This window comes from Herpailurus yagouaroundi, unplaced genomic scaffold (genome assembly GCF_014898765.1).
Source record: "Herpailurus yagouaroundi ecotype Mexico unplaced genomic scaffold, PumYag 141, whole genome shotgun sequence".
In the NCBI taxonomy this organism is placed as follows: domain Eukaryota; kingdom Metazoa; phylum Chordata; class Mammalia; order Carnivora; family Felidae; genus Herpailurus; species Herpailurus yagouaroundi.
The window spans coordinates 29,468,979-29,493,238 of record NW_024412396.1 but is presented as its reverse complement, the minus strand read 5'-3'; the positions used below and the strand labels follow the sequence as shown (position 1 = coordinate 29,493,238).

General features: G+C 36.8%; 1 protein-coding gene across 2 annotated transcripts; it reads right to left on the bottom strand.

Moving 5' to 3' along the window:
- Window positions 1-910: 910 nt before the first annotated feature.
- PSMC6 (proteasome 26S subunit, ATPase 6) lies at window positions 911-23,505 on the bottom strand. 2 transcript variants are annotated; one of them, XM_040477149.1, is made up of 14 exons: window positions 23,370-23,505; window positions 22,057-22,136; window positions 21,930-21,969; window positions 21,627-21,679; window positions 19,403-19,470; window positions 19,057-19,171; window positions 15,631-15,718; window positions 13,521-13,582; window positions 13,309-13,432; window positions 12,655-12,716; window positions 10,451-10,571; window positions 10,240-10,320; window positions 5,280-5,351; window positions 911-1,704 (listed from the first exon to the last, which is right to left on the bottom strand). In XM_040477149.1, exons 1-14 carry the CDS (start codon window positions 23,494-23,496, stop codon window positions 1,586-1,588), a joined length of 1,212 nt encoding a protein of 403 aa, XP_040333083.1. In that variant the 5' UTR covers window positions 23,497-23,505; the 3' UTR covers window positions 911-1,585. The 2 variants fall into 2 exon arrangements, with proteins under 2 accessions (XP_040333083.1, XP_040333084.1); XM_040477150.1 differs by lacking the exon at window positions 22,057-22,136.
- Window positions 23,506-24,260: the final 755 nt, after the last annotated feature.

Sequence of the window (24,260 nt, the reverse complement as noted above, 5' to 3'; positions counted from 1 at the left end):
AAATACATGGCTTTCATCTTAAAAAGGAGTTTGAGTCTGTTAATACTATATTGTTAATAGAAGTGAGGTATATACTTTCTCTGGGCCCAAGGAGATACTGTTCTCCATTTAATTTAAACACGAGGAATATCAAACTTAGAAGCGGAAGAATCCATACTTAAACTTTCAAGATTTGTAAACCAAACTGATTCTTATAACCAAAAAATAAACCAAAGTAAAAAGGCAAGAAAGTCATTAAATTGCAAATTACAATGAATAAGGTTAAAAGAATCACATATTTGACCTACACGCCCTTGACAAACATACTGTTATTTTTATATTGTCATATTTATGAAACACACTACCAACATCTATAGAACCATTCAATAACTTGAGTATTAGATGGCTAGTTTGAGTGCTCCATTTTCTCTATCACTATGTAAACTATTCTCTACCTTTTAAAGTTATAAAAAGACATACAATACTCTGCAAGTAACTTTTTAATTTGAAAAATGATTGTATAATTATCCAAGTCATATATCACACATTCTTTAGTGTTTATGAAAAGTGAAGTCAAGTTGTTTTTGTTTAAACAGCACCTTTAAAAAGATAATCTCAGGTGACGCCAACAATTTCCTATTTTAATCTGTTAAAGCTTTAAGTCCACATGATAGAAGAATTGTGTGTAGGTAACAGAACTTCAGCTTTGAACATTTCTGACATCAACATCCCCTACATCAAACACTCTTAGCTTAGTATCCATAGATACCTATGGAGCCAATGGGTGAGTTTGGGAAATAATAAATCTTAAATTTTAGTGTATGCAAAATTGTGTGTATGTACATCTGACTTTTTCTGGGAAGAGGGTCCACACCTTAATATTCTGAAAAGGGAACTATCATCTCACATAAATCAAGAAAACCAAGTCACATTTGTTAGCAAATATTACTTTTAATCTAAAAAATGGTTATGGACATGCATGTACTATTTCAATTAGCTATCATACAGTCTAATCATAGGTGAAGAGTGAATAAAGACCTTCCATTATCAATATAGATATACACATCTACGCTTTATATAACAAGACGCTGTTAGGAACACTGAGTGTGTGTACGGTTTTAAAATTCAAAAGCCTGTAATCCAAATAGAATTCATTTTGATTATTAAATAATTTGCTAAAAGGACCATCATAAATGTAATCTTTAAAAAGACAAAAATATATGTAGGAGAACTAAAACAGATTTTATTCAACTTTTTAGGATGAGGAAAACAAATGATATAAAATAAGTCATAAGAAATGCTCTCATACTACGATTTCAACCTACTTTCAATGTTTTACAAAATGGTCACACAGCAAATACGAAAAGCTTCAACATACTCATAACTTTTGCTGCAATAAATGCAATATTAACAAACATACAAATTTCTTCTGTACCAATCTTAAAAGTAGAATTACTCAATTACTAATTTTTACAGTGTTATCCATACATATTTTTATTCATATGCTTTTAATGAGATCATTGCCAATACACACATTATTTTCCTTAACTTTATTTTTACATTAAGCCAGGATCTGTCATGCAGTCATCAAAAACCTTCCAGTAAATTACACAGGTTTGTAGTCCAATTTAGACTCTAGCTTCTTAGAATCAGCCACTTTTCTGACTGCTTTCATGAAGTCTTCCTGTACTACAAAATCATGATCAGCACGAATTGCAAACATACCTGTGGAGAACAGAACAACATGACTGCTATATATAACATGTAAATAATTTATTGTAAGAAAACTAAGAGGGAGTGGGCGAAATCGGTGAAGGTAGTCAAAAGGCACAAACTTCTAAGGATAAAATAAATCCTGAGGATGCGATATACAGCATGGTGACTATACTTAATAATACTGTAGTCTATATTTGAAATTGCTGAGAGTAGATCTTAAAAGTTCTCATCAAAGAAAAAAATACCTTGTTTACTATATGTGGTGATAGATATTAACTAGATTTATTGTAGTGATCATTTACAATATATCAAATAATTATGTTGTATATCTGAAACTAATATTTGACAATTGTTATCAATAAAAAACAATAAAAAAAATTTTTTTAGGAAAATTAAGTAATTTAATTCTGTGGAGTAAATGTGAAGGAGCCTAGATTTATTTTGGAAGTAAACACTACCTCATTATGGGGCTTGAACTCATGACCCCAAGATCGAGTCACACACTCCATTGACTGAGCCAGCCAGTTGCCCGTAGATTTACTACTTCTGAGCCAATAGTTCTAATTTATTAAAAACAACCATCATTGTTCAATTAATTTGCTTAGCTATATTGAGTATTATTTTCCAAACCAAAAGCGAGACAACAATGAGAAAACGATCTGGATATTTAAAATCTAACTCACACAGTCCCTGTATCTAATGACATTCCGAAAAAGCAAAATAAAGCCCTACTATCAATAAAACATACACATCTTAAGCAGCGGTTTCTTAACTCTACAGACAACAATTGCCTGGAAGGAGGGAACACGTGTATAATGTGGGAAAACACAAAACACCTTCAGTAATTTTGATAGCCTTTCCTTCTTAATAATCAAAAGCTTAAAGAATAGGAATTAAAGTCAACACTGGGCTTTATCAAAAATGAGTGACAATAATCACATAATTAAAATTTACCTTTTTTATGTACAAATTGATATTTTATATGAATTTCACACTCAAGTATCACAATTCAACTTTTTCAAGTTAATGATAAGTTACTTGTCAAATACTACTTGACATGGATATGGGTCCAAGATTTTGAGACAATCACAATTTCATGATAAGCTAAAGCTGGTAAGTTATCACTATGTACTAATATTTTCATTGAAGATCTGCTTACATTTTCATTTATGTAAAATGAGTGCAATACAAGATTTCAAGGGTTATTTTCTATCTTCCATGATTTCTACCTACCTAGTCTTGGAAATAGCCATTGTATGTTGTACTCAGAAATCAGGTGAATGGAAATTTCTAGTTTTTAATATTGAAGTTTTTTAAAACCTGTTTTGGAGGTGCCTGGGTGGCTCAGTTGGCTAAGTGTCCGACTCTTGATTTTGGCTCAGGTTATGATCTCACGGTTCATGGGATTGACCCCTGCATTGGGCTTGGGCTCTGTGCTGACAGTGCGAAGGCTGTTTGGGATTCTCTCTCTCCCTCCCTTCCCCTCTCTCTGCCCTCCCCAGCTCTCTCTGTGTCTCTCAAAATAAATAAATAAACTTTAAAATGAAATAAAATAAAAATAAAATATAAATAAAAATAAACAAAACAAAATAAAATAAAGTAATAAAATAAAACCTGTTTTGAAGGCTACTTATTTTTCCAAACTTTGTGCATATGACTGTTTCCAAACCATTATTTAGTGAATGGCTGAGCCTGAATTACATTCCAATCCAAAAAGGCTAATCTCAGGATGTGAGTGGAAAAGACAACTATAACTGAATCAAGTTTATTTTACATTGCAGAAAGATGTTAACAAAAAAGGCTTAAAGTCTGATAAAGAATTTTAGTGTCTCCAAATATGAACACCCCAGGCCATTTAAAAAGCTAAGATTGTAATCTATACCAAAGTTATAGCTCTTTACTGGAAATAGCTAAAATCATTTTTGTTTTGTTTTGTTTTAAGTAAGCTCTACGCCCAACATGGGGCTTGAACTTACCACCCTGAAGTCAACAATCACATGTTCTACCAACTCAGTCAGCCAGGCACCCCAGCCTAAAATGTTTTTACAATATGTGAAGTATACAAATTTCTAGTTGTAAGATAAGTAAGTACTAAGGATGTAATGTACAACATAAGGACTACAGCTAACATTGCTATATGATGTAGAAGAAAATTAAGAGAGTAAATCCCAGGAGTTCTTATCACAGGAGAAAATATTTTTCCTTTTTTCTAACTGAATCTATATGAGAAGATAAATGTTAGCTGAACTTATTGTGGAAATCATTGCATAATATACGTAAACCAAACCATCATGCTGTACAACCTAAACTTATGCAGTGATATATGTCAATTATTTGTTGACAAAACTGAAAAAAAAAAAAAAAAAGCAAAAAACAAATATAATTTGATGGTATGAACCTTTAGGATTATGACATTGCTTTTGTTTATATTCCAATTTCATCAAAGCAATATTCTAATAATTTGGTCCAGTGTAGATTTTGGAAAGACACTGTCATAAATTATTCTAAGTAGTTCAAGCTACATACAAGTTTACCACTTAATGTGTTTTGTTTATTAGGAGGTCTTTGTGAGCATGATTTACTCTGATCTGTACTGAGTTTCTAAACCTGCAGATTTCTGATCCAGGTACTGAGTCACCATATACCCATTAAGATACTGCTATGGAGAAGCCATATCTGAGCAGCCTCTTTAAACTGTTAAATTTGTAAGAAATGCTAAAGGTGATATGAAAACAAGAGGAAATGACATATTGTAATACTTAAAAAAAAAAACAAAAAACAAAAAACTGTTCACCCGCAACCTAGGAAAGTCAGTAACTATAAAAACTAGGGTAAAAATTAATTTTTTTTAATTTTAAGATTCTGTGTGGAGGACAAAGACTAAATGGCTCTATGTATGGTTTTAATGCCACCTGGTACCAGAAATAAAATTTTTAAAAACAGGATCACACAATCCATAGAGAAATCTGTATTAAAAAAACTATTACATTTTACACAAGTTGCATGATCACAAAATTCATAAATCAATCTTACAACGCTTATTGCTAAGACTAGTATCGGAAAACAAGTTATCCACTTTGCAGCAAATACTTCTGGTGCTAGCACAGTCTAATTTCAGCCACAGTACAGTCTCAGACTTACTTCAGGGGGCCAGTACGCTATCACATGCAAGTCTTTCCACATTCTGGTCTAAGGCATCTAGAAGCATCTAGAAGTATAAAGGAGTTAACATCCCCAAGGGTAAATTATCATCCAGTGGGGGATGACAGCTGGTAAATAAATGCTCCAGTCTCCCATAGATCAGCCATTCTGTATGTTTGTGTGAGATGTCATCAAATCAAATCCCACCTGTCTATAGCAGCTACGTCAATGATGCACCCTTACAATAGCTTTCCCTCTTTCCATTGCACTTTCCTGTTCTCTGCTGCTTCCTGGAATCAGTTCCCCCTCCCTCACCCCCTGCAAAAAAACAAGTACCTAAATCCTCGCAAAGCCCAGGCTCTTCTTTTGGACAAATCCAAACACATTCTTAGCAAATTAAATAAATCAACATCAATAATAAAAACTGTACTTTAAACACATACCTGCTTCAGTACAAACATTTCTCAGGTCCGCTCCATTAAAGCCATCTGAAAGCTTCACAATTGCTTCATAATCTGTTTAGGAAAAAATGCTGGAAATTAGTTTTAAAAAAATTTAGCCTTTTTCTTGATTTATGCCTATATAGAAAATTTAACTACAGACCTTGCTTTGAATTTGACCAGGTAGGCATCATCTCTGTTGACATTCCTCCAAAATATTTAGCAAGTCCTCCACAATATTAACTACCAAAACTTATACTTCTATGAAGTAAACCAGCACCAAGCAGAAATAAACATGCTTTTGACATTTTAAAACCAAGAAATAGCATCAAGATCTGAAAGCATCTTAACCTGTTTCTATGCAATGAAACAATTATGCACATGTGAACTTAAGATATCTGTCAAGCCAGGAATCTTATAAAAACTGCAACCAGGGCACCTGGGTGGCTCAGTCAGTTAAGTGTCTGACTCTGACCCAGATCATGATCTCATGGTTCGTGAGTCAGAGCCCCACACTGGGCTCTGTGCTGACAGCTCAGAACTTGGAGCTTGCTTTGGATTCTGTGTCTCCCTCTCTCTCTGCCCCTCCCCTGCTTGCTCTATCTCTCTCTCTTTCTCAAAAAATAAATAATAAAAATTAACATAAAATTTAAAAAAAACTATAACCAAATCTTTAATTTGAATAAACCTAAGATATCAAAATCAACTGTAACCACAATGGAATTTAGTCACATTAATATAAAATATACCAGAAACAAATATCAGAAATAATTTTCACATTTTTATCATATTTAAAAAACATTTTTTAATGTTTATTTATTTTTGAGAGAGAGAGAGAGAGAGAGAGAGAGAGAGAGAGAGAGAGAGAGACAGAGCACAAGTAGGGGAGGGGCAGAGAGAGAAGGAGACACAGAATCCGAAGCAGGCTCCAGGCTCTCAGCTGTCAGCACAGAGCCTGACGTGAGGCTTGAACCCATAAACCACGAGATCATGACCTGAGCTGAAATCAGATGCCTAACCAAGTGAGCCACCCAGGCGCCCCTCATATATTTTTATATAACCATTTTAAATGGCTAGCTTTTCTGGTGTCTGTACAAGCTCCAAGTGGTAAGGTATCAGATCTATGGTAATAGTAATGGTTAAGTGATCTTCTTAACCACATGACAGACTTGAAATCAAGAGCTGTTGGTTTGGAACAGCAGTTGTGGACTTGATATAGAATAAGGACAGAAATAAGAGACAGCATGAGCTACTACAATGTAATTCTGATGAGATACCCTTTGCCAGGCAATCTAGAGTAGGTCAGTCTCTTTTTGAGATTAGATAGATACTCATTAATTAATTTTCCCTCAGGTTCAAGTTCATATAACCTTCCTGAGAGCAGGGATTCCCAAGGTTAGCATAGTATCTGGCACCTAGCAAGAGCTCAGTATTGAAGAAACCTATAAATTGGCATCCCTAGTTAAGCTCAGTCTTTCTAGCTCAAAACTGTACTTACTTAAGCAATGAGAAAGTTGGTGAGAAGCAATAATCAACTATTTGTAACTATTTCTGGACCATTAACTTCTAAGGGTCTATAAAGCTGCCTGGTTTATATAGATTATACTAGAATCCCCTAGTCCAGGGGTCAGCAAATTTTCTGTAATGGGCCAGAAAGTAAATATTTTAGGCTTTGCAGGCCATATGGTCTCTGTCAAAACTATGCATTTCTGCTAACGCAGTGGAAAACCAGTCATAGACAATATATAAACAATTGGGAGTGGTTGTGTTACAATAAAACTTTATTTACAAAAAGAGGCATCAGATAGAATTTGGCCCACATCAATGGTTTGCTGACCTCCATCCTAGAGTCCACTCTCTCACTATTGTAGCTAACTACTTTTTAACTTTTTCTTTGTCCTCAAATGTCTAGCAATACTTCCCCATCTTCACTCTGAACTTGCTTCCTATTTCACTGAGAAAATAAATGCATTCAGAAGAAAAATTTTATAAGTTTCTGCCATATTTCAGATACTGCCATCATCAGTATCTATTTATTCTGCCTTCCCTCCTATCCTCACAAATGACAAGTCTATGCTCACAGACAAGGCCAACCTCTCTTCAAGGAAAGTGCATTATCAATTTCTCTCTCTCTCTCCTAGATTATTTGCATTAAGCACTAAAAAAGTGTTGTAAATTCTTCCATCTTAAATAAACTCTCCCAAATTTTCATTCACCTCCATTTCCACTACAGCTACATTTCTTCTCTTCTCTCTTTGCTGCAGAATTCCTTGAAACAAATGTCTAAAAACAATGCCTCTCTGTACAATCTCCTTGAAACTCATTTGAGGTAGGCTCTCTCTCTCTCACCACTCCAAACAAATTGCTTTGATAAGGTCACCAATTACCTCCACAGAGTAAATCCAAAGATCCATTCTCAGAACTCTTTTCATCTGACTCACTGTCAGCATTTAACAGGGAATTACTCCCTCCTTGTATCAATTTCTTCATTTATCTTCCAAGACATCACCAGCTCCTGGTTTAACTTCCCTCTATGACTATACCTTCTCAGTCTCCTTTGATGGTCTTCATCTCAGTTTCTTAAAGTTGGAATTAGCTCAGGTTTTTTTTTTTTTTTTAATGTTTCTTTATTTTTGAGAGAGAGAGAGAGAGCATGAGCAGGGGAGGGGCAGAGAGAAGGGGACAGAGGATCCGAAGCAGGCTCTGTGCAGACAGCAGCCAACCTGATGTGGTGCTTGAACTCACAAACCGTGAGATCATGACCTGAGCAAAAGCCAAACACTCAACCAACTGAGCCACCCAGGCACCCCTCAGCTCAGTTTTTGAACATCTTCTCTATCTACATTTACTTCCTTAGAAATCTCATCTAATCTCAAGACTTCAAAAAAAATTTTATGCTGTTATTATCCACAATTATATCTCCAGAATAGACCATCCCAATAAACTATCCATGCATATAGAATTACCAAGCAACGTCTTTATTTCGATCTCTAATTGGTATCTCAGATTTAATATATTCAGAATCAAATTCTTTATTCTCCCTTTAAAACCTAATCTTTCTAGTCTCCCCCATTTTAAATGATGACAACTCCATCTTTCCAGTTGCATGAGTCAAAAACCTAAGTCTTCCTGCTTCTTCTTGTTACCTTACACCCCATAACTGATTCATTAGCAAGCCCTGTCACTTCTATTTTCAAAATATGTCCAGAATCTCATTATTGTAAGACTTTGCTACCACCCGAGACCACACCACCATCTTGTGCCTGGATTATCCAAATATCCTAACTTATCCTCTTGTTTCTGTCTTTGCCCTTCTGTGTGCAACCAGAATGATCTTATTTAACATAAGTCAATTATAAAATATTTACAGATGATATGATATAATGCCTGAGACTTGCTTTTTAAAAATCCAGAAGGAAGGTAAGAAGAGGTGGAAGAGATCACAGATGAAACAAGATTTGCCAAGAGTTATTAATTATTAAAGCTGGGTGGGTGATGAGTACCTAGGGTTACAAGTTTATTATACTCTTATCTCCACTTCTATGTATTTCTAATTTTCTACATTACAAAGTTAAAATAACAAACGTTAAGATCATAGCATTCCTCTGCTCACAATCTTCCAATGACAAAAATAAAATAAAAGCCAAAGTTCCTACACAATGGCCTCAATAAGGCTCTACGCAATTTGATTCCCATTATTTCTATGATTTCACTTGCTACTACTATCCTGATTACACTGCCACAGACACCCTGGCCTCTTTGTTACTCCTGGAATGTTCCAGTCATATACCTGCCTCAAGTTCTTCCTCTTGCTGTTCCCTCTGCTTGATTTTCCCTTAAATATCTATACCTAGTTCCTTCACCTTTTTAGGTCATTGGTTGAAAATCACTTTCTTAGTTAGGCTTTCCTCTGCTTCCTCCTCTCCACCTCCATTTAAAAAGGTATATAGGGGCCCCTGGGTGGCTCAGTCAGTTAAGCATCTGATTTCAGCTCAGGTCATGATCTCATAGTTTGTGGGTTCGACACCTGCATGGGGCTCTGTGCTGATAGCTCAGAGCCTGGAGCCTGCTTCAAATTCTGTGTCTCCCCATCTCTCTGCCCTCCCCTGATCACATTCTGTGTCTCTCTCTCAATAATAAATTTTTTAAAAAGTTAAAAATAAATAAATAAATGTATATAATCATGGGCGCATGGGTAGCTCAGTTGGTTAAGTGTCCGACTTTAGCTCGGGTCATGATCTCATAGTTCATGGGTTCAAGCCCCATATCAGGCTGTCTGCTGTCAGCGCAGAGCCCGCTTCGACCCTGTACCCGCCCCCTACCCCCACTCTGCCCCTTCCCCACTTGCATTCTCTCAAAAATAAATATACATTATGGGGTACCTGGGTGGCTCAGTCAGTTGAGTGCTCGACTTCAGTTCAGGTCACCATTTCACAGCTTGTGACTTTGAGCCCTGCATCAGGCTCTGTGCTGACAGCTCAGAGCCTGAAGCCTGCTTCAGATTCTTTCTCCCTCTCTCACTGCCCCTCCTGTGCTCACGCTGCTCTCGGTCTCTCTCTCTCTCTCTCTCTCTCTCTCTCAAATAAATAAACATTAAAAATAAATAAACATACATTTTAAAAAATGTAAATATTCATTCTAGCTCCTCCCATTACCTATTTCCCTTTTCTTGCTTTATATTTATCCATAGCACATATCACCATCTAATATACCAAATATTTTACTGACTTTGTCTTTCCTGACAAGAATGTCTACATGGCAGGAATTTGTCATGTTTTGTTCACTGTTACATCCCCAGCACTTAGAATAATTCCTAGCATAAAGTTGATGCTCAACAAATATTAGCTGTTTTTAAGGCATTTGCTGAATTTAAGACCAGATTTGGTAGATTATCAGCAATATCCAATAGCAGTTTGCTTCATTTACCAAATGTAAATATACATAAAATAGGTTATTTCCTTACCTATTTCACCATGCTTTGTAATGGGACCTGCATGGATTTTCAATATATCTAATCTTGCTTGCTCATTTGGTAAATCAATATCTGAAAATAAAAAATTAAAATAAATTCTTTTGCAGTCAGGTTTTTTAAAGTAGGGAATGAGAAAGAGATATGGAAAAAGAAATGGGCATAGACAAAGAGAACAGACAGCAGGTAAAGAACTTTAACTCACGTATTTTTCTATCTAATCTTCCTGGACGAAGCAAAGCAGGATCCAGTGTATCCGGTCTGTTTGTAGCCATGATCATTTTAACTCTATGTAGAGTATCAAATCCATCCATTTGATTCAGTAACTAATATATTTATAAACAAAAATCATTGACAGACTTTTATAAAACATCCCAACCATTAAAAACTAAACCATACACAACTTTTATGTGTCTAATACCATAAAATATATTGTCTACAGATAGTATGCAATCTTCAGAATGACCATTTGATGGAGTATCTTTTCTTTCTCTTATAAAAGCTTGTTTTCTAGCCTCATAGTTCCAAGACAGACTATTTAATTATGCACCTTGTTATAGCTATCAAAAAGGTTTAATAAATCTGAAGGCTTCCATCTAGTCAAGAGTTAAAAAACTAAACTATGTGGATCTGATTTCCAATATTCAAATTGTTTTCATAGTTCCTTTTAAAAATAAACACTATTAATAAAATCTAATGTATGTCTTAAGTTAGCCAAACATAAATTTACATTCAGATAAGCAGATACAATGACATTTCTATAAGTCTGATAATAAATCTATTAAATAGCTTTTAAATAATTCTACTATATATAGAAATACTGAGACACTAAACATACTTCAATTCCTAAAAGGGTTTTTGAATAAATATTGAAACGCCTAACTGCATTCAACAAACTCTTTAAAATACAGTTAGCATGGGGGCACCTGGGTGGCTCAGTCGGTTAAACATCCGGCTTTGGCTCAGGTCATGATCTCATAGCTCATGAATTCAAGCCCTGTGTTGGGCTCTGTGGTGAAAACTAAGAGCCTGGAGCCTGCTTCGGATTCTGTCTCCCTCTCTCTATCCCTCCTCCACTCACATTCTGTCCCTCTCTCTCTCAAAAATAAACATACATTTAAAAAAAAATTTTTTTTAAATAATAAAATACAGCTAGCATGAGGCGTCTGGGTGGCTCAATTGGTTAAGCATCCGACTTCGGCTCAGGTCATGATCTCGTGGTTTGTGGGTTTGAGCCCCACATTGGGCTCTGTGCTGATAGCTCAGAGGCTGGAGCTTGCTTTGAATTCTGTGTCTCCCTCTCTCTGCCCTTCTGCTCATGTTCTGTCTGTCTCAAAAATGAATAAACATTAAGAAAAAATTTTTTAAATATAGCTAGCTTAACAATATGTCTATTTCTTTTCCAAAATATCTGTTAGCTAACAACACATCAGTTACCTGAATAAGACTAGCATCTGTGTTGTCTTAAAATACCTCAATTTAAGGTTTCTAAGAGAATCTATTACTCACTTGAAAATACTGTATATATTCTAAGCAGATCATTATAATTTACAAAAAGCAATTTTCAAATACTCCTACTGAGGTAGAATTTGGCACTGTATTACCTATGCTACCTAGCTTGTCTTTGTAGAAGTTGAAAAATGTGTTTGGGATCTTGCCATCGCTTTCACAGAATTTGGAGTGGGGAAAGGCTATATGTACGTTCTAATATTCCATCATCCATCTTCTTCAATTATCAAAACTATTTTAGTTTCTTCTTATTCTCAGCAATAAAGAGAGGAAAGTATTAGTGATTTTTAGAGCAGCCTCATTCATAACTCATTTATTGCCACCAGTTTTAATATGTCCATTACTCATAAGACATCTTAACAAAACTAGCACAAGATCGTGTTCACAGAATGTGAATTATCAGAAGAACAATATACAATTTAAGTATCTGAATGGTTGGGGCACCTGGGTGGCTCAGCTGGTTAAGCGTCCGACTTCATGATCTCAGTTCATGAGTTCAAGCCCCACATTGGGCTCTGTGCTGACAGCTTAGAGCCTGGAGCCTGCTTCGAATTCTGTGTCTCCCTCTCTCTCTGCCCCTCCCCGGCTCGCACTCTGTCCTCTCTCTCAAAAGTAAATAAACATTAAAAAAAAATTTAAACATCTAAATGGTTGGTCTGTTCAAAATACATGGAATTACATAGCTGTACATCAAATGGAATTTTGTAGATACCCCTATTATTTTCTGGTGGATACTTTCTTACTAGAGATTGTGGTAGAGAAATGTGTTTATTCCAGATCAAATTTTCAAATTTCATACTTGTGTTCTTCATTTAAACAATTGTACATATTTTGCCCTTCCAATACCCATGTTTTCATATATACATACAGGCTTCTTTTTAAACCTTTACCAAGTATTACCTCCATTAAAGTTCTCTGAATCTCTCTGTCAGCTGAAGTACCCTCAGAAAACCGACGACCACCTAAAATAATGATATGAAAAATCATGCATTACTCTCTTCCTCTACAATCATCATTTAACAAAAGAATGATAATGTCTGGAGTTAAAAACATGAAGATTAAGAATTAAATAGTAAAAATCATACTGACAAAGTTAGAATTGATGTTGGTATGACATGTCTCATTTTGTCAATGTCAAAATTAAACTTCTTTAAGAATTCTTTTTAGGAGTGCCTGGGTGGCTCAGTTGGTTAAGCATCCGACTTCGGCTCAGGTCATCATCTCATACATAGTTCGTGAGTTCAAGCCCCGCATTGGGCTCTGTGCTGACAGCTTAGAGCCTGGAGCCTGCTTCAAATTCTGTCTCCCTCTCTCTCTCTGCTCCTCCCCCACTCATGCTCTCTCTCTCTCTCTCCTTCAAAAATAAATAAAAACATTAAAAAAAAATTAAAAAAAAAAAGAATTTAAAGTAAGAGTCAATTCATTTTGCTACTTCATACAAATTACAATTAGAGGTAAAGCTGGTGGGGGCAGGAAGAGGAGTTCCTTTAGATTTTTTAAAAATTTTTCAACACTTTCAAGAAAAGTTTAAATTTTAAAAAGTGTTATTCTTACCAATAGCATCTATTTCATCCATAAAAATGATGCATGGTTGATGATCCCTGGCATAATTAAACATTTCTCTGATCAAACGAGCACTTTCCCCAATGTACTTGTCTACAATAGAACTAGATACAACCTGATTAAGGAAAAAAACATTAAGGTAAACATAAAACAATTCAAATAAAATTTAATCTCAATAGCTACAAAAAGAATCTTTCCTTTACCTTTAAGAAATTGCAGTCCAGCTGGCTAGCAACAGCTCTTGCCAAAAGTGTTTTTCCTGTACCTAAAATGACAAAAGAAGTCCTAAATAGATGGAAAGCAAAACAAATTCTCAAAAGCCTTTTAAGAATGTTATCCTTCAGATAGTAAATTTTGCAAAATGAATGCTAAATCCTAAAGAGAATTTCCATTTAAAATTCTAAAGCACTTCTACTCTCAATATTAAAATTTTAAATTTTATTCAAAACATCTCTTGTAATTCTAAGCATACTGAATACCTATATTCAAAAATATCTCAACCCCTATTTACAGGCACTACAATAGAAGCCTTTTATGATACCTGATAATCCATTAGTCTATCCTGCATGATGAATGGATCTTTTACCTGTGCATATTGTAACATCAAATATTGCTTATTTGGAAACTATTGGTTCAGTGAGTTATGAAAATCTTCCACATGTTGGCATTTTTTATATATGCAATTATTTAAAAATCACATTTGTGAATATCACCCATCTCATCTCCTAAGTATTAGCATTAGAAAGTTGTCAGATGTAAGTTTTCAAAAACTAATTTTGGTTAAAAGCTCAACTTTTTCTCACTGGTTACAGACAGTGTTAGTTGTTTTAACAAAACAGGCTAACTTAGTTCATTTTTGAAAAAATGTTTGCCAGATAAGCAATAACCAGTCTGAATAACCAATAACCAGCCTGACAATGACAGAAATGTCTGTAAATCATGTTTGAAAGACAAAATGATATTCCATGAGGGGTGCCTGGGTGGCTCAGTCAGTTAAGCGGCCAACTTGGGCTTGGGTCATGATCTTGGTACGTGAGTTCAAATTCTGCATCAAGCTCTTTGTTGTCTGTGTAAAGTCTGCTTCATATCCTCTGTCCCCCTCTATCTCTGCCCTTCCCCCGCTCTCACTCTCTCCCTCTCTCACACAAAAATAAACATTAAAAAAAAATTATATTCCAGGGGCTCCTGGGTGGCTCAGTCAGTTAAGCGTCTGACTTTGGCTCAGGTCATGATCTCACGGTTCATGAGTTTGAGCCCCACATCGGGCTCTGTGCTGACAGCTCAGAGTCTGGAGCCTGCTTCAGATTCTGTGTCTCCCTCCCTCTCTCCCCCACTTCTGCTTGTTCTGTCTCTCAAGAAAAAAAATGAACAGTAAAAAAAAAAAATATTTTAATTATATTCCATTAAAAGCAGCTACTTCAGCTGGCAACTCACATAACTGCACAAGTGCTTTTCCTAGACATAACTACTCTATCCGTTACGCAACAGAAGTGCTTTGCACAGATTTTCCATTTCATCACATAGGATACAAAACATTATTCAAAGATCAGGATTTGATAAAAATAATTTTTACTGCTTCGATAAGGATTTTTTTTTTTAATTTTTTTTTTTCAACGTTTATTTATTTTTGGGACAGAGAGAGACAGAGCATGAACGGGGGAGGGGCAGAGAGAGAGGGAGACACAGAATCGGAAACAGGCTCCAGGCTCTGAGCCATCAGCCCAGAGCCCGACGCGGGGCTCGAACTCCCGGACCGCGAGATCGTGACCTGGCTGAAGTCGGACGCTTAACTGACTGCGCCACCCAGGCGCCCCGATAAGGATATTTTAAAGTAAAACTCCTATTTTTGTTTTGTTTCATACTACAAGTGTGAGCAGTCAGTAACACAATGACTACTAGTACCACTTCATGCCACTGACTTAACTGATTCATGCTATGGCATGAGCAATTTTACCCACATTGTTTTTGCACCATCAGCGCAGAAGTAAACACTGTGAAAATGGCAACTAATGTCTTAGTATTATCAAAGTAAGGTCTGACCTTGCAGACTCCTTCAAAGTGTCTCGGGAACAGCCAGAGGTCTGTGAACCACACAGGACCAATGCACTAGAATCATACAGCATGTCAAGATGCATATCCTATGAGGCACAAGAGGACTAAGCACACCTGAGAGAACAGCAGACACACATCTCCTATACCTTCCCCACTATGAACAGAATGGAGGTTGTAATAGCTCACTTTAAATTTTCACCTTACTTTTTTATTCCTTCATTCATTCATTTATTAGTAGGTCAGACATAATTCAACACTAACCTGGTGGTCCATATAACAAACAGCCTTTTGGAGGTATTATTCCCACACGCTGGAATAATTCTGGGTTTGTAAGAGGTAATTCTATCACCTAGAAAAGAAGTTGCATGTTTTTTAAAAATCAGTAAAGATTTTGATGGACTTTAAAATACTTCAAGTAAAATATCAGCATAATTAGGTGCACATATTGTAATTCATAATAGATCTAGAATTCTATGCTATGTAAAGCTATTTTTTTAAGTTTATTTATTTATTTTGAGAGAGAGAGAACATGTGCATGTGTGGGAGGGGTAGAGAGAGAGAGGTAGAGAGAATTCCAAGCAGGCTCCACACTGTCAGTGCAGAGCCTGATTTGAGACTTGATCTCACAAACTGAGATCATGATCTGAGCCAAAATCAAAAGTGAGATGCTTAATTAACTGAACCACCCAGGCACCCCATAAAGATATTTGTATTAGAGATTCTTCTTCAGGTAGATTTAAGAAAAAATTTTTATGTAAAAATCAATTTAAAAGCCTGTAGTAGTTATTTTAACAAACTACACACTTAACTAAAGAGATGGTTACACAGACATAATTTGTCAAAACACATTTGAATTGTATACTTAAAAAGTATGTGCATTTTAGGGGCACATGGGTGGCTCGGTCAGTAAGCGTCCAACTCTTGACTTTGGGTCAGGTCATGTTCTCACAGTTCGTGAGTTCAATCCAGCTGTCTGCGCACAGCCTGCTTAGGCTTCTCTCTCTGCCCCTCCCCAACTCATGTGCGTGCGTACACATGCTCTGTCTCAAAATAAATAAATAAACTTTTAAAAACATCTGCAGGGGCACATGGGTGGCTCAGTCAGTTAAACGTCCGACTTTGGTTTCAGCTCAGGTCGTGATTTCACTGTTCTGTTCATGAGTTAGAGCCCTGCATCAAGCTGTGCAGCTGACAGTGCAGGGCCTGCCTGGGATTCTCTCCCTCCTTCCCTGTCCCTCTCTTGCTCACACATGCACGCTGCTGCTCTCTCTCAAAATAAACTTCACAAAAAAATACTGTGCATTTTACTGAATGTAAATCATGCCTCAATGAAAAATCATACTACAAAAAAAATGAGGTAAGCAAAAAAGATCTATATTATTTTGCATTTGGGAATGCAAGACAAAATAATTATGAAATGAAGAAATTTAGTAAGTTAGAACGGCAATTAGGGGAAAAGGCATAAAAAATTTTCATATGTTGTCATTTTGTCATAGCAGCCTTAAAGGAACCATATATTAAGGCCGCCTAGCTGGCTCAGTTGGGACAGCACGTGACTCTTGATCTCAGGGTCATGAGTTCAATCTCCATGACAAGTATAGAGATTAGAAAAGTAAATAAATTAATTTTTTAAAAAAAGAACCATATAGTCTGCTCTCAATATCCTACTAAGACTGACTTAAGGAAAGAAAGCTGGAGAATAATTGAGGGCTTGATGCCCAGCTTAAACTCTTTATAGTACCAGTAACTTGAGACATAAGCTTCTACTGAATAGTTGTGTTCATGAGGTGTGACTAAGCAAAAAGTGTAAGAATCCATATTCTTAGTGTCTGCAGATGGAAAAGTACTACATGTGCATGTTTTGTGGATTACATATGTGTATGTTTTTGTATGAGAGAGACAGAGAGAGAGACATTCTTTCTGCTCCTATGGCTGATGTAGCAAATCACTGTCAAAGACAAGATTTCAAAGTTCCATGAAGCACTTGCTCTTCCTGTTGCCCTTTCATTAACCACAAAGTGAGAAGAATAGACTTTTATTTAGAATTAGGCTAGTGCTTCCTCAAGTATGGTCAAAAATAATTTGGATTCAGGGAGCCTGGGTGTTTCAGTTGGTTGTGTCCGACTTGAGCTCAGGTCATGCATGATCCCATGGTTCATGGGTTCAACTCCTGCATCGGGCTCTGTGGTAACAGCGCAGAGCCTGGAGCCTGCTTCAGATTCTCTCTCTCCCTCTCTCTGTCCCTCCCTTGCTCATGATCTGTCTCTCCCTCTGTCTCAAAAATAAATAAACATTTTTTTAAAAATAAGGAGGAAGAAGGAGGAGGAGGAGGAGGAGGAGGAGAATAATTTGCTTTCATAGTCACCTGGAATGCTTAAATGCTAATTCTTGACTTCCACCCCCAATCTACTGCATCAATATCATGCAGAGGGCCTAGGAATCTGTATCTTTAATAAGAGTTCCAGAAAACTTAATATGTGGTATCTGAAAACTACTGGCTTAAGGCTTAAATCAGATGATGCAAGCTATACCAACTTATCCTCATTCATTCCTACATATTGCCATCATAAATTAGGATGAAACCAATGGGACAATGTAATTTGCTTTTAAAGAGAATTGTTAAAGGGCGCTTGGGTGGCTCAGTCAGTTAAGCATTTGACTTCAGCTCAGGTCATGATCTCACAGTTCGTGGGTTCAAGCCCCCATCAGGCTCTGTGCTAACAGCTCAGAGCCTGGAGCCTGCTTCAGATTCTGCGTCTCCCTCTCTCTGCCCCTCTCCTATTCTCTGTCTCTCTATTGTTAAAGAAGTTATCTGTGGGGCACCTCGGTGACTCAGTCAGTTAAGTGTCCGACTCTTGATGCCTCAGGTCATGATCTCGAGGTCCAGGAGATCGAGCTCTGCGTCAGGCTCTGTGCTGACAGAGCAGAGCCTGCTTGGGATTCTTCTCTTTCTCTGTCCCTCCCCTCTCAAAATAAACAAACAAACAAACAAACAAACAAAAAAGCCATCTGTGCCATGAAGCAAGGCAATCCTGATTTGATCCTAAGAGCTTAAAAGGGTTATGTCACCCTAAGGCCAATATTTTTCTTAAATGGCAGCAAACAGCTTTATCAAAATAACATGTTTAAGGTACAGGAAGCCTGGCTGGGTCAGTTTGTGGAGCATGAGACTCTTTGTCTCGGGGGTTTTGAATTCAAGCCCCACATTGGGTATGGAGATTACTTTAAAAAAATTGTTCTGCATCTTAAAAAAATGTATTTAAGGTACAGGTAACAGACTTTAAGGATGGCAAGCTAATATTAGTAAGGTTACGGGAAAAACTGTATTACACACATTATCTATATATGCTCTGATCCCAGCAATCTAGGATAATCAAAACCACAGATAGCATGGGCATTGGATTTATATCAATTATTAGCTTTTTTTTTTTTTTGTCACAAAAAGAGCAGAGTTTTTGCAACACCAAATTATCTCCAAATCAACAATACCTATAATTTTTTTTAATACCTATAATTTTCAGAGCTAGAAATTCAGCGCTATTTTTCTCTCAGCAAGAACATTAAATGTATAATATTCAGTAACCACTATTTGGACAAAGTAATCTTTCATTTTCTTTCTCCCTTTGGGTATCATAAAACCAGTACTATTTGTTAATAAGTTCAGAGAACAAAGCGTCCACTACCAACCTCTCTCAGTTCCCGAATCTGTTCTGATAGTCCTCCAATCTCAGAATAAGAAACATTCCCAGGGTCCTCATGAGACATGTTGTAGACCAGTGGATCCACCTCTCTTGGCAAATATCTAAAATGATAAGGTGTGTATTTTTCTTTTACAAGATGTATTTTCTCTCAGCCTACAGAGTATAAATTACTTGCTTATGTAAGCATCTATAGATGATCTTATAAAAATGTGTTTACATTAATTAGAAATTAGTAAAAGGGAAAAAGTGGCAAAATATTCAGTGATCTCAAGAAGCATATACTATGCATAAAAACTTCTCTGTGAAAGGAAAAGGTAGAATAAGAAACCTACCTCATGATAGTTAGTGTAGTCATATCCAAAGCAACTCTTGTTCCTGGCTTCAGCTTACTTTTGTCAAGCTAATTTTATAAAACAAAAAGTGTTACATAAACACTTAAAAGGGGAAATACTACTCTAAAAAGAAAAAGCACAATATTTACAAGCCACATAATCACTTTCAGTCTTCAGAGAGAACACTAATATTAGATTATAAACACCATGCCAACAGAAGGGCTTGTAAAAGTAATAATTCAAAGTCACTTCCTTTAAAAAAATAATGCCCTTTATGCAACCTCAGCGTGAAATGTGAAATCACTAATATGCAAAGTTTGTGGTGGAAAATGCCTTGCTTTTAAAGAAAAAAATGGATATTTTTATTTTACTTCCAAAGGCTATTTTCATAGTTTATTTTGATTCAGGCACTATAATATAGTGACTTCGGCAATTTGTACCAAAGCACTTATACAGAAATCTATAGGTACATTTGTACCAAAGCACTTATATAGAAATCTGTAGGTGAATATTTTGGGGTAAGGAAAGGGAAGCACTTTAAAGGTGTGCCCTTTATTTTTTTCTTTTAAAATCTATTTTATTTTTTATTAAATAAATTTTTCATATAACACTATATAAGTTTAAGGTATATGGTGTTACTCTGATATATTTATATATGGTAATATGCCCTTTAGATTTATCTTAAAAACTACAGCTTTGGGGAAGAACATGTTACTTGACTATAGGAGAAATATACTCATTTTGTACTCCTTTAGAGGTTTTTATTAAAATGCTAAAAACAAAAACAAAAAACCCCAGAACCATCATTCATGCTTTTGCCACATGCCAGATACCATGCTAAATAAATTATATATTAGGCTGAATCATACTAAACAACTTACTGGCATACTTAGGCAAGGTAACTTATTTGGCTAGAATTCGATAGAGACTATCCAACAGATTCACCTCACACTCAGGGTGTTACCTTTCCAAAATTAAGTTACCTTTTGATAGTTCAAAAAACAACTTGCCAATACAATTTCAGAATACAAATTACTACTTTTCACAGGATTTTGCAAAGAACTCTAAGTTCAGGATTTAGTGCCAATTAAAATGAAGTGGAGATAGGCAAAAATACTAGTTTTAATATAATGGATTGAACTTTAAAAAGTTGCTAGTGGGGCGCCTGGTTGGCTCAGTGGGTGGAGCATGCAACTCTTGCTCTCAGGGTTGTAAGTTGGAGCCCCACCTTGGGGGTGGAGATTACTTAAAAATAAAATCTTAAAAAAAAAAAAAAAGTTGCTAATAAGTGAGGTACTTAAAAAAAAGAGCCGAACAAAAATCAATGTAAATCTATTTCAACATTTATATCTACAGAGAATACAGACTCAGACTTTTCTAAGATTTTCCAGTTTTCAAATACTCTTGCCCTCATACAACCATGAAATATCTTAGAAATACCAACTCTTGGAATCCAGAAGGCCCTGTAAGGGACATAAAATCTTTTGTCAGACTAGACATTTAATATTTTGATTTGGAAAATGTCTTCCCATTTATATGCTAGGCACAATGCTAGAATAAGATTTAGTCCCTGTGTTATATTCTACTCTACAGTCATGTTGTATCAATGTTTTCAAACATGAACCTGATATGACAAATACTCAGAAAAAGTTCTTTCAATGAATTTATAAGAATGTTTTAAGGATCCTTCCTGAAGAATAAGATAGCACATAAATTGGCCTCAGAGGCTACTAAATTATTTAAAGCCATTTGTTGGCATTTTTGAATGCCAACATGTATTCTAAAAATGAAATTGGCAGTTATTTCCATTTGCCTATTCTAATCTAAATGAAAGCATACCAAATCACCAAATCAACTCAGGCTACAGCAAAGTCTTTGAGTAATATTTCCGAATGTTTAAATATAAGACATAAGTAATTGATAAGGTCTAAGTCTCTTCAAAAAAGACATTAAAATAAAATGACCTGAGATATTTTCCAGTTCCAAAATTCTTACATTTCTAAATATGTAGAGCTGACTGACACAATGTGATAAGTGTAGAAAGTAGAGAATACCAGGAGTCAATGCCCATAGTTTGAGATCAAGTTTTGTTAGTTATATCTGGACAAATCACCTTTAGGAGTTACAGGTGTAATGCCTGACCTACTTACCTCAAGAATTAAATAACATATTTACAAAAGCACTTTTATCAATTGTAAAGCACTATACAAATGTAAAATGTTACCTGTCGACGACAACCCACAACATATCGTGGTCCATTTGTGGCTTTAACAATGACTAGAGGAAGAGAATGAAAGGACAAATTGAAAAATAGAAAGTAAAAAATAAATACATCCACATTGATGGCAGGTTGAGTTTTATTCCTGTGCTCCAAGAAGGTAATAGTTGAAAGAAAATTTAAGTCTATGCAAGAATATCATCTCCCTTCATTACTGTCATTAAAATAATAAGCATTTCAAAAGTTCATGGTGGGAGAAAGGAGAGTCCACTCTTTTTTCTTTACTAATTAACAGTCCAATCCACTTACATTTTTCTTCAGTTAGTTGCTTAAGTACTTCACCTACAATCTGAGAAAGAAAAAAAAGCATTACTTTTTGCCAGTAACAAAAAAACAAATTACCATCACTCCCTACACCCCAAACTCCATTACCTACCTGCCCAACACTTTGTAGGGCCTTCAGATCATTTTCAGACTTTTCATACTGCTTGGTAAGTTCTTTTAATTGTTCCCTTACTGAAATAATATAATTTGAACATTTTTAATTAAACAATAATCTTAGTGAGTTTAAGTCACTAAGTATTACTTTATTTATTTAAGTTTGTTTCAGTCTATTACACCTTACATATAATTTATATCCACTATCTGAAATCACAAAAGAAATAATTCCATTTGCAGAGGACATTTTTATAAATGAAATCTTACAGGTTTTTTTTTAATTTTTATTCATTTTTGAGAGACAGAGAGTGTGAGCGGGGGGGGGGGAGGCAGAGACAGAGGGAGAAACAGAATCCAAAGCAGGCTCCAGGCTCTGAGCTGTCAGCACAGAGGCCAACGCGGGGCTCGAACTCACGAGCTAGGAGATCATGACCTGAGACAAAGTTGGAGGCTTAACCTACTGAGCCAACCAAGCTCCCCGAAATGTTACAGTTTAAAAGCACCATATTTTTATTTTCTTGATTGGCAATACTTATTCAAGCACATTCGTAACATTGTTACATTGTTAACAGATATTGACACCGACACTTTTGGATTTGCGACTACAAATCCAAATGATAAAAGAGACCCTTCCTCATCTCTTCAGCCACCTACACGGATTAATACTCTATGGCTTTCCACCCTAAATAAGGTCAACAGGTGCAGTGACCCACAGAATTATATGGTTATGGTCTTTCTTCATTTAATCAAACTATCTGGCTTTTCAGTGAAAGTGCACTACGAAAATACGCAAGCGCCCTTTTAGTTCAGGAGGCAAGGGAAACTTGTGTACCTGATGGGAGTACAACTCAAAATACGAGGAAAGACAAGGAGGGTTATTATGTCCCACCGATGGGCTCCGCTCCGGCTTTCCACCGCAATAACAAGCCATCACCTCGAGTCTCACTTCTTGCTTGAGCTTCCATGACTCAAGCCTCCGTTCTGGGTCCCAGGACTCATCTACACCCCCCTTCTTGCACCCCAACCTGGCAAACATCCCTGGCCCACTTCTTTCCCACTCCTTCTCTAGTCTTCTTCCACTTCCATCTCAGAAATAGGGATGTTCTGTCACCTGGACCAGAGTGGGCCATTTCTACTGTTCAAGAGGCTGTACTTCCCAACCTCAGGGCCGGATGACAAAGCGCCTTGTCCCTGGACCGAGGCCTTCCTACCCCCGGAGCTCGGTTGCCGGGCTCGGCCAAGGGCCTCTGCTTTGTGAGAGACAGATGCAGGTCCAGGCATAGGATTTTATGGAAAGAAAGATGCACTCACACTCCTTGAGACGGCCGTCGATCTCCTTGTGCTCCAGCAGCTTCTTGCGGTAGTCCTGAAGCGCCTTATCTCTAGGGTCCGCCATGATGAGAAGCCGTCGCTCATAGGGGATGCCGGGAATGGCCATGGCCGCCCGGGCGGGGGAAGGGGCGGGGCGAGGGCGGAAAGCCTCCGGGAGGGGGCGTATTCGTGGGCGACCACGCCCCTTCCGGTTGGCCCCGCCTCTCTACTCCACATCTCCCACTTCTGCGTCTCGGTTCACCTAGGGCGCCGGCGTGCGCTGAAGGAGGCCTCCAGCGACACCGTCCCCTGCAGGTCGAGCTGGGTAAAGCAGGAAGGTGTTGTCTGTTAGTCCCTTGAGAGGCCTCGATATTGTGAGACCACTGCTCTCCTGGAACCACCAAAGACTTTGTGATACACTGAGATGGCAGTGAAGTAGGCAGTGCAATCTCTGTATCAGGATAGACTATCAGGATAACACAGATAGCCTATTGGTGGTAACACGGTTCCTCCAGGAACAGAAGGAGTAGGCTATTTTATTCATTCATTCAGTGAATGAGGTACTAAGGATAAGATCTGAAAAAATAATTTCAGAGTGTAATAAATACTATGATGGAAATAAAACATGGCGGTGTTATACAGTAAGGTGAGGAGAACTAATTTAGAAGAACATCTGAGATAAGGAGCCAGCCATGCAACAAACTGGAGAAGAAACTTTCAGAGAGAGGAAACAGCAAGTGCAAGGATCTTCAGGTAAAAAAAGAGCTTGGCTCATTTCTAGGAACAGAAAGCAGGCCAATGAGACCGGAAGAGGGTGGGCTATAGAGAAACGGAGCACAAAATGAAGACGCTGAAGTAGGCTGAGTCAGGAGCTTTTAAAGTCTGACAGAA